At 41.2% G+C, this 11,207-nt stretch overlaps 1 protein-coding gene across 4 annotated transcripts in view; it reads left to right on the top strand.

Moving 5' to 3' along the window:
- The window catches only part of UTRN (utrophin), a 692,661-nt gene that overhangs the window by 203,014 nt on the left and 478,440 nt on the right, over window positions 1–11,207 (top strand). For all 4 annotated transcript variants that reach the window (XM_019526790.1, XM_019526791.1, XM_019526792.1 and 1 more), the window contains exons 14-16: window positions 5,068–5,175; window positions 6,461–6,640; window positions 7,732–7,901. In XM_019526790.1, the coding sequence (XP_019382335.1) occupies window positions 5,068–5,175; window positions 6,461–6,640; window positions 7,732–7,901 (458 nt within the window). The remainder of the gene's footprint in view (window positions 1–5,067; window positions 5,176–6,460; window positions 6,641–7,731; window positions 7,902–11,207) is intronic.

The raw sequence follows: 11,207 nt of genomic DNA, 5'->3' as shown, positions 1-11,207 counted from the left end.
GGACCAAGCTTAGCCCTTGTTGTCAGGCCTCAGATGCACATGCGTTCATATCGCCCTGCTCTCACTGGGGCCTCTCACGCTCCACCCCCTCTCACAGGGTCTCCTTCACGCATCGACAACTTATACCGCCTTGCCCCCTCTTGGAGCAGGCCCCTTCAGCTATAGACTTTATCTAGCTCACACCTTGGGTGGCAGACATGCTGTCTTTTGGGCCTCTCCTGCGACCCTCCCAAGGGTAGTGGCCAGTCAGTTACCCAACTGGGGCCAAGCTTGCCCTGGCCCCTCCCAGGGCAACTCTATACAGACTCACGCACACACCAGGCTCCCAGCTCTCTAGTTTCCTCCTTACTGGGGCTCCACCTCTGCCCCGTCACTGGGGCTATGGGGCTTCCCTCTCTGGTTGGGGACCAGGTGGCCGTAGCCGTGCCTGGCCCCTTCTGCTATCCACAGCGATGTGGGGGCTAGGGGTTATTGAGGCGCACCAACCCACCTTCCAGTGGGGTGGTAACTGGTCTGGTATTTTCCTGCCACCCTCCCGCGCCACTGGGAGCCCCACCAGGCCACCCCCTCCTGCAAAAGTGCTGTTTTAGGTCATGCCCAGGACCAAGAGCCTTCTGCTCCTACCTGCAGATGTTCTCATACAGCAGCTCAGCCAGGTGATGTTTCCTGCCTGGCTGCCAGCAGCAAACTGCTCTGTTTATATAGGCGGCCATGGTTCTGAAATGGCTGCGCAATCAAGTACCTGCTGGATGCTTGACTCGGCCCTTAAAGTGACAGGCACCAACTGTGTCCTGCCACGGTTAGTAATATTTTGTGCTGCGAGTGTTTTTTACCAGTTGTATTTTAAAAAAAAATCCTTTCTTCGGTTTTAAATTTTGACAGTGTATTTCATTGTTTTTATATTGTTAAGTTGAATAATCCTTACTCCTTTGTTCATAATAAAACTCCTGTGCATTCCTTGAATATAATATAGAAGTAGGGGTATCAAAGCACAGTAACAAGCATCTCATCTTTTATGATCAATATTTGAGCTGTATAACCTGTGTAAGTTTCTACTGTCATTAGGCTGTCATTAGCTAACAATGTACGTTTGTATTATGTTGAGTCAGTTCAAGAATTTGCAATAGATTTATTTTGAATCTGTCCATACACCTCTAAAACAGCAAAACATTTTTAATTGTTTTAAGGCCAGTGAAGAAGGGAGTGAAGTCGAAGTTGTTGTTTATTGACCATGACAATAAAGCAAGTGAATTCCTAAGTAATTGGTGGCCTGATAGTTCTAGAAGGTTTCCCAAGTGTGCTGTAAATGCTGCCAACATTGACAAGTGTGCTTCATTTTGCAGTCCATTAATCACGGCTAATTTCTTTAAAAACGTTAATGTAAAATAAAATGGTCAGTCTGATGTATTGAGGCACATGCCAGTCTTTTCTGCATCTGTGAGCATCTGAATTCTTGGTTGAGAGCTCATGGTTGTTCTGTAGTGCTCTTAAGCTCCAATGCTTTGACTTCAGTATGATGACATTACATGTTATATTTATATTTGTTTTTATATATGCAAAGATAAAATAAAACTATTTGGGTCCTGTGGCCATCAGAAGCCAAAGAATGGTACTTACGTTATTAGTAGCAAGATGCGTTCCTGAGGTTTTGACAAAAGTATTTATTTTGGTAGATGTATTTCAGTTGTATCTAGACACCCAGACTGCATCCGCACAAATGTGGATGTTTGGTTCCCTGGTGACAAGTAGTGGTGGCACACCTTGCGCAGCAACTACTTGTCCCTGGGGAATGCCCATGCCACGCATGCTTTGGTGTATGGCAAGTTACCCTTGGGTGGTGTAGGGGAGGCTGGGGCCAGTAGGCTTACCTGGGGTCCTTGGGGCCTCCTGGGGCTGCTGCAGCAGCGGCAGTTCTGCTGTGCAGAGCCTGGCCAGCAGCCGCAACATGGCTCTGGGTGGCCCGGCTCTGTTTTTGAGCGGTGCGTGCTGCTGGTGCGTGTGCTGCTCCGCGGTTTTTTCCTGCAGGTTTTTTATTGCTTGTTGTTTGTTTGTTTTTTTGACCTCTGGATATCCCAAAAAACCCATGGGGGGGAAAAAAAAAACGAGCAGTGCATGCACGGGCAGTGCTCCCTTACAGCACGGAGAACATCTGACTGTGCGGTATGTGGCACTGCAGATGTGTTTGTGTTGCCACATACTGCACAGCTGTGCTTGTCTGGATGTGGCCTCAGAAGTTAGCATGGCTCTACCCTGAAGTTGTAACACATTTTAGAGAGCAGTCTATCAAATGCCACTTATTTGTAAATACGTGTTTTCATGCAAACATGTAAAATTATATATCCCATAATTTTATAGTGGCGTATACATTTAGTTAGGACCCATCTTTAACCAGAAAATGAGGACAGATTATTTAGCTAATGAAGCTAGGTATGTGGCTCATAATAAATATGTACATAATGTGTGTGTGACTGAAAGACTGAAAAATTTTTGGGGGGTCTTTTCCTATGTAAAAAGGAGATAATAGCGATGGAAATGTTAGTTTTTACTTGTCATTTTATTGTAGGACCTAAGTAGCTCAAAGTATTGTTTGTGTTTTGATGATCTGAGCAAATACTCACTCACTCACTCACTCACTCACTCACTCACTCACTCACTCACTCACTCACTCACTCACTCACTCGGATTTGAATGGTACATTTGCTATTGCCAAGCTCTCACATAAGCAACCCTTGTCAGCTAGAAACTCCAAGATAACTGGAAATACTGTGTTTACAACCAATTTAAAATTCTCTCAGAATATTTGCATAACAAAAAATAATACTTTAAAGCATTCAGCTGCTGTCATATTCCTATTTCACCAATGAAATGGAAGGATGAGTACAGAGTTTCATTAGCCTTTTGTGGCTGCCTAAAGCATCTTTGGAAGTCGGACTATGAAGTCATCATAATTCTTACCACTCAGGAAACAAATTCCTCATTCAGTGCCATATATTTCTTAGCACTATAATAATTATGTTTCAGTTTCATAAAGAGGGTTATCTCTGACGGCCAAGTTAGCAGAGATTAATTGAAGGGCTTTTAAACTTATCTGTTCAGTATAAAATGTGCTGGCTGGAACATTAGCTTGATTTTCTAACGCGTACGTGGTGGTATAGCTTTGTTAATTCAGGCCTTCTGGAATTTCCATCACTTACATTTTGCTGTCTGTACATCTATGTATTCGGTTTATACTGGAAGTGAAAAGTACTAGGGCTGTGCAAAGCTTCAGTCGCTGATTCGATTTGGAGGAGATTCAGCCCGATTCGGCAGCCAAATCTCCGAATCCAAATCTAATGAGAAGACCCATTAATCTCTCCAGTTCGGAGAGTTTTGACGATTCAGCCACAGACACAGCTTTATATGTTTTTTCCACATACCTCAAGGTACCAGGTGGCTCGTGAACACTGAGATGCTGGGGTGGGTGGAACATCCCATGGGAGTTTGGGGGGGGTCCCCAGCACGCTTGGTGGTGGATCCAGAAGTGGACTGGAAGCACTTCCGGTCCACTTCTGGGTCCACCGCCAAACACACAGGGTGCCCCCTCGTGCTCCTGTGGGATGGTCCATCTACCCTACCATCTAAGCATTCATGAGCCGCGTCTGGTACCTCGAGGTATGTAGAAAAAACGTTTAAAGGTGTGTCTATGGCCGAATAGCTGATTCTCTGAATCAGAATTGAATCTTCAGATTCAGATTTGGCCCAATAGAATTGGGACAGTGATCCGAATTAGCAAATCAAATCACTGTCCCCCGAATTGGGCTGAATCTGAATTGAATACAGCCAGCTTCTCACACCCCTAAAAAAATACATTACTGTTTGATTTAAGTGTTGCTATAGTGAGTCCTGGGCCAGTGGCAGGACTGAATCCAGTGGTCATTTTAAAATGTAGTATCTCTGAACTGCAAGTTTTGTCTGCAAAAGCAGATATATCTCAGTGGTTACCCTGGGGTCCCTGGAGAGTTAATTGACTATTGGGGCCTGGAGAATTAGGGCCTTGGTAGTTTGCTTTTGTTTTCTTTTTTTGTTTTTTTGGGGTGGTTGGGGTTTTTTGGTCTTTTCTTTTTTGGTTCCAGCTGTTAAGGTTCATTGAAAGAAGATTGTAACATATTACACACTTGATAATATCACTTTTTCTTTCAAGTCCACTGCTGTAGTTGCCATAGGGATAGTATGTGGTCCCTAAGAGGAAAGGCAGTGGTCTGGACAATTTAGATAAAAAGAGACACATGATAGTTTTACTGTAAACACATGGCCCACAATGTGAAAAATGTTAAGGAAATTCCTGATTTGTACTACTCAAAAGCATGATTTTTCATCTTTTTTAAACAGTATGGGTTTCTGTCTCCAGTGGTTTGTGAAGTGTTGCCTGCTAAAATTGTCATAGTTGAGTTAGGAATAGACAAACTGGTAATGGTAATGATTTAATGGCATTTTCGATTATATGCGAGCTGCAAGTCTGACCTATTAGCTGCCAAGGCTAGAAGAGATGCACACTATTACCTGCCATATTTTGAAAGCACACTGTTTGGAAACTCTAGTCCTGAACCAGTGATGAGAAGTGGGGGTGGGGGGGAAGGCTAGAAGTGAAACTCAAAGTTTCTTTTTTCCAATTATAAAAATTCTCATTAAAATAAAGTCATGTTGTTAAGCAATAATTGAAATACTTCATTTTGAAAACGTTGAAACCAAACCGTCAGACTTCTAGAGAAACTTTAGGCTCTTTTTTCAACTGAAACATTGGGCCAGACTTGGCAAGAATTCCTGAAGCATTGAAGCTGACCTGAATGTATTTTTCAGGGGAAAAAAATGACTGGAAATTATTTCAGAGGGTTCTAGTCCAGTATTATCCCAATATACATAGTAACTATTCCTATTAATGTCAACTGAAATTTGGTGCATGTAAGGGTTGCGGTGCCATTTTGATCTAACATGAAAATCTGAACGAAAGAATTTGCCCTTAGTTGTGGTGATTTATTATCCTGAAGTTCTTTGAAGCTAGTCCCATGTTGTTTCCTTTCTTCCCTTTAGTGCCTGTTGAAAGTTTGGCTAACTGAAAAAGAAGCAGCTTTAAGTAAAGTCCAAACAAGCAATTTTAGAGATCAAACAGAGCTGAGCGCAAACGTTCGGAAACTGGCAGTGAGTATTGGTACCCCAGTCCCTTTGTCATTTTTTAAAATTTGATTTGTTAAATAATAGAACCTTACTTAAGATGCAGCCAGTCCTCTAGCAGGTATATAGAGACAAATATCTATCCTCCATCAACAGTGCTCCTTTAACCCAGGTCAGTATCCATGGAGGAGTCTTGTGTCCTTTTCTTCTGTTCTATCTGCCAGCAGCTCTATAGATTACATAGTCTGTCAGGCATCTGTATTTCTTCCTCTGTATGCAACTTGCTTAATGTTTCACATCCCTTTTTTCCCTCAGAACTCTGTATGTTATAAAATTCACTATCTTTCATCCATCTCTGCTTTTAGATTTCAAATTCCTTCTAAATTTTTTTTCAACTGTTAGCTCATAGAAGTTGCACTCTCTTTCAATATTCAAAAAAGTTTCCCAAACTTTCTGGCTTGGAGGTAAGAAAATGTTCTTTTTTAGCAACTCTAAGAACATCCATTAAATTTCTAAATAAGCATCTTGTTTCAGTCTCCTCTGTAGAACATTGTTTGATAAAAGATCTTTTTCATTTCCAAAACTTCCCAAACATCAAAAATCAGTCAGTAATTTTGGTTTTTTTCAATTTTTAAAAAAATAAGTAAAGAACACAGTTGGTCTGACTTCACCTGTGAATGCTTAGCATCTGTAAAAATTAGGCTGTGTATTCTTTGCTTGCTGTTTGTCTAAATGTTTCACTGAAGTTTGTTTTTCTTTTTTTCCTTTGAAAAATGACATCTCTTTTGACCGTTTGAAGTATTTTGGGAAACTCTCATTCTATGGGCTGCTTTTTTAAGCTGGAGTGAAAGGGGTGAGAATGTAGGTGGCCTTTGCCCTCTTAAACTCTCCTTCTAGCATAGCATCATTTAAAGGGGATTTTCTGGGATTTGTGGCTTTACTTCCTTCTCTTTCTGTTCCAAAAAAACCCACTGTAAAAGTTAAACTCTATTCTTGCATTACAGGATGGGTGCCTTGTATGATTAACAGTGTTTTTGGTTTTTTGAAGATTGTCAGCATATTTAGTGCTTAACTAAGCTAGTATTTTACTAATTCTGGTAAAACAGCATTACTGATTATCCAGTATAATAGTAATTTTGTGGGCTTATTATGCATTTTTATGTCTCTTGTAGCATGGTAAAACATGGTGCTTTCAAACTTGTAGCATCCATAGATCATGTGATAAATTGCCCATGGAATTTAAAAACAAAAGAGCAAATTAGCATGTGATCTGAAAATTCATACGGTCAATTAACTGTTTTTTCAATGTCAGATTTTGAAGGAGGATATGGGAATGAAGCGTCAAATGCTAGACCAGCTAAGTGAGATTGGTCAAGATGTGGCACAGCTCCTTGGGAGCGAAAGGGCTTCAAATAAAATTGACTGTGATCTGGAGGAACTAACTCAGAGGTGGGACAGCTTGGTTCAGAAGCTTGAGGACTTCTCTAACCAGGTACCCAAACAGTAACATGTTGTCTTTCAGTTTTTCAGATGTGTGTGCTTATATGCACAAAATCCTGCGGAATGTTTGCTAATAGCTTAGGGGAAATGGGTTCAGCTGCTTAGACTCCTGGCCAGTTTTATTCCTGGTATATACTCTGAGGACTTCTTTGGTTTTCAGATTGCAAAGTAGTTAACTCCACAGACACTGCTCTTCTGTTTTTACTCAGAGTAAAAGCATGGGCAGGCTGTATTGGTATCTTCACTTTTACTGGTGGGCGAAATGCTTTGCTATAAGTTGCAATACCGTGTTTTTGTTTATGTGACTTTCTAAACATTGTAAGACTGCTGAAACTGGCTGATGTGTGGTTCCTTTATAAGTCAGAGTTAATGTCTAGTCATACTAAAGTTTTAGCTTAGCCCATTTTGATTTTTTTTCTCTGTGTAAAACAGATTTACCCCACTGGATTGAGCATCAGCATTTATTTTGACACACAAGAATAATAGCACGGGTGAAGTGTTTAGTATGTCTCTTACTGTTCTGGGTTCTAGTTGGCATTTCTTACTTGGGTGATCTCTTACTGACCTTGGTGAGGATTTTGTTTCACTAAGGAGCTCTGAGTAGGACTCTTAGGACTTCATTTTCCCAAAGCCCTTTAGCTTAACTTTTACTTGCACTCCCAGGTGACTTGGTTCAAACCCCGTTTGAGTCTTTAGAAGGCATCCCAGTGGCTTTAGTGGCATTTGGGTCGGGTCCCTTTTGTGTCAGACTTTGCATAATTGAAGCTTTACTTATGAAAAAAATGTTCTGGAACACTAATACATTTTAATTATACTTAAACAAACCTTAAAGAATCTTATTTGTAACTATTGAATAAAAATCTATCATGAGTGTTGTTGAATCAGTTTATTCTTTGCTGAGTGTTCTGCAGAAATGATAATATTTGACAACTTTTGATGAAAATGCTACATGAAAGCTGGTTATGATGATTGCTAGTATCCACTGGATTTATTACTGCCATATCAAGGCAATGGATTAATTTAAATTTAACATGGAGTTTATATTATAAAACAGTAACATTTTTTACTCATCATTTTGTGTAGGTGACTCAGGCTGTGGGAAGTATAGGGTTGTCCCAAGTTTCACACAGGACTGTTATGGAAATGGCATCTGTAAAGGAGCAGGTGACAGTAAAATGGTCCAAACAAGAATTGCCACCACCTCCCCCACCAAAGAAAAGACAAATCCCTCTGGACATTGAAACAAAGAAAAAGTAAGAACATGTTGTTGGCGTTTTTACTCACCACATAACTTTTTCAATTTCATTTCAGAATAAAAGACTAAGGAAAATATCTTGATAAAAAAGAGGCATTTGTTACTTGTATTGCAGTTATTTGGGCCCTGATTTAGCTGAAATTTTTAGTTGTTTTGTGTTGTTCCCCTTGTGATAGTAGGGTGCATTTTGCACTGAATCCCTGGTTAAGCACAACCTGCAACTTTGCCAAGGTTTAAGTGGTGACTAAATCTTTTGGAAGTAATAGATAACTATTAATCCTTTCCTTGGTCAAAAATCAAATGATCTGTCTTTTCTCACAAATGTTTTTTCTTATAGACCTGACTTCTGGTTTAAGTTGTGAGGCTGATTAACTGTGTATTGTGCGGATGTTTGTGTGTGTGGTGGGTGACACCAATTAGACGCTCTGTTCTCTGTGCCTAAATGAGCGACTGAAAATGTCGTTTATTTGTACCCGTTTTCCTTGGTAAAAGCATTTTAGGTCTCTCAAAGCAAGCCACAATGCAACCATTGCAAAGTACTTTATTTAGTTATTTCTTTCAAATTTTATTAGAAAGGTATAGCAGCACAGAAAAAGGTGGACCATGGAAAAAGAGAAGATGCAAAATTTTTAGCGAGATCTCATTTTGGAGATCCCTCTTCCTACCCCCACCTCTACCCCTACTCCCATCCAAATCTAAGGAGGTGTCCTTTATAAAATACCACACTTACAACTAGATGCTGTTGTTAAGATACATGAACAAGGAAATGTTGTCCCTGTATTTATCTTAGGCCTCTTGCTTTTCATTCCTTTTACACTTTTAAAAAAATCAGCAGTTTGAATTCTCTGTATACCTAAGTATTGGGCCTGAATCAGGAACAGGGCTTCACTGTCCTAGGTGTAGTTCTCATTTTACAGATGGAGAATGGAGACAGAGAGAGATTAAAGGGGTTGCTCAGAGTCACACAAGCAATCTGTAGGAGGCCAAGAAACTGAACCTAGATTTCTGAAGTCCTAGCCTAGTGTTTTAACCATAATGCCATCCTTCCACTTAGTGGTTCCTGCTGTACAAACTGTTTTTGCTTTATCATCTACCTTCCTTGTATTGAAGTTGTATCAGCAAGTGTACGGGGGGGAAAAAAACTGGTTAAACTTTCAGTTGCTGTTTTCTTGCTATACCTCCCTGTAGCTTGTATTTGAGCCAGTAAATGAACAATGACAGGAAATCTGCAGATTCTCCCATGAACAGTTCCTTAGTGACTAACATTAACTTGCCAGAATTTGTTTCTCACTGGAATTATTTACAGGCATTTGTTTTGCAATAGGGTTTGATTTTATGGGTGAGTGAGAGCAGTGTAAGCAGAGGTTTAACTTTAAGCCAGTGCAGTTCTGCCTTGTGAGTGGACATTCCCATTTGGTGTAAGAATGGTGTTTTTGATTTTTAATGAGGCAGTGTGGAAGGTGTTTAAGCCAGTGGTGCTCAGCCTCCTTAGATCTGAGGCACCTCTAGTTAGATTTGAGGAACTCCTCAGAAAGTGCTAGCTCTTAAATTTTCACTCATTTTTTAACTATGGAAAAATAATAGAACTTTTTTATTGCAAAGAATTCAGAAAGATTAAAAGTTGAACTGTTTTTAACACTATGAATGAAATCTCTGGTTTTATTTTGTGAATCAAGTTTCCACACCTGATTTCAAAAAACCTGTGAAAGGATCTCTTGCGTGCTGTAACATCTGGGTTGGGAATCTCTGGTTTAAGCACAAGAAGGTTGCTGGCATGGAATGACTTAGAGCCTGCATTGTAAGCCAGTTGTCAGCAGTTCATTCAGAAAGGTTTTCCCATTGTTTTCAATTTCCTATCATTATTGTTACAGAAGACTAGAGCCAAATCATTCATAGTTCACTTCCATTGAGTCATTTCAATGCTTCAAAGTTTGGCACCTCTAGGACAGCAGCATAAATCAAGAGAATTAGGAGCTTAGGATCTGTTTACAGTCATTGAGGGTATTTTGCCACCTCCAAAGGACAAACTCTTGTTAGATTTGGGGCTGGAAGGAGAACAAGCAAGAGAGCCTGAAACATTAGCCCAGTGACACTGGTGCTGTGGTTACTTTTTTTTTTGACACGACTGTCTAAAGTACACAGACAGCCCAGCTATCCGCTTCTCACTGGCTTTGTCGTTTTCCCACCCCCCCACTTCATGGGCCTACTTCATCGCTCCATCTACAGAATCAGGCTCCCTTTTTCTTATTTTCCTTCTGGCCCCGTAAATCTTGAATTCATTTAATTCTTGTTGTCCCAGATTTAGTAGGAGGGATAGAAGGTACCATCACCCACCCTCTTCTATTAGGGCACTCTTCTGGGATGTGGGAGATGTTTGTTTGAACCCTGCTCAGGCTGAGGAAAGCCAGAAACCCAGGTGTCCCACTTTTTGGGCAAGTGGTGTAGCGTTTAATGTATTATGCAGGAGGTGGGCATCTCTGGTCGTTCTTTGTTTTGTACTGAACTCCTTACTGTCCGTGTCAGTTGCACGTCAGAGGCAGAATTTTGTTTCACCTAGGGCAGGGGTGAGCAATTATTTTGGGCGGAGGGCCGCTTACTGAGTTTTGGCAAGCCATCGAGGGCCACATGACAGGCAGCCAGAGGCAGATTAATATTAATTGTCTAAATTTTTTAGGGGTCCTGTGGGCTGGATAGAATGGCCTGGCGAGCCGCATTCCTCCCCCGGGCCGCATTTTGCCCACCTCTGACCTAGTGGATAAGCAAAGGGCAGCTTAAGGCCAATTCTGAATTTCCCCTGCTAAAGTGTGTGAACAATTCTGTTACCTCCTCTGGCTGCCTTAGTACTCCCAATATAGGAATAGGGAGATGTCTGTGTGTCTTTGGAGGGTGATCTTATTCCTGTAATTGAGGTGCTTACATGCCCAGGCAATAATTAGAATTGCTCCTACAGTTTTGCCAGGTAACTTGCAAGTGGCATGTGGTCATCTACAAGGTGAAATCAAATTCTGCCCTAGGTGTATTCTGTAGGTGCTGACAGATTGAGGATTTTAAGTAGGCTGTAGGTACCTTCTAGCTCCAGTCTAGATTGTAATGGAGCTTTGGTAGGAGTTAACTACTCTGGTGCTCGATCTGGATTGCTTCTGAGCATAGTTTCATAGTTTCTAGGGTCGGAAGGGACCTGAGCAGATCATCTAGTCTGACCCCCTGCCATGGCAGGAAGAGCACTGGGGTCAAATGACCCCAATAAGGTGGTCATCCAACCTCCTCTTAAAAACCCCCAGGGTGGGAGCCTGCACCACCTCAC

Source organism: Gavialis gangeticus, unplaced genomic scaffold, assembly GCF_001723915.1.
Source record: "Gavialis gangeticus isolate Ggan-Ray unplaced genomic scaffold, GavGan_comp1, whole genome shotgun sequence".
NCBI classification, from domain to species: domain Eukaryota; kingdom Metazoa; phylum Chordata; order Crocodylia; family Gavialidae; genus Gavialis; species Gavialis gangeticus.
This window is presented reverse-complemented; position numbering and strand designations above follow the sequence as displayed.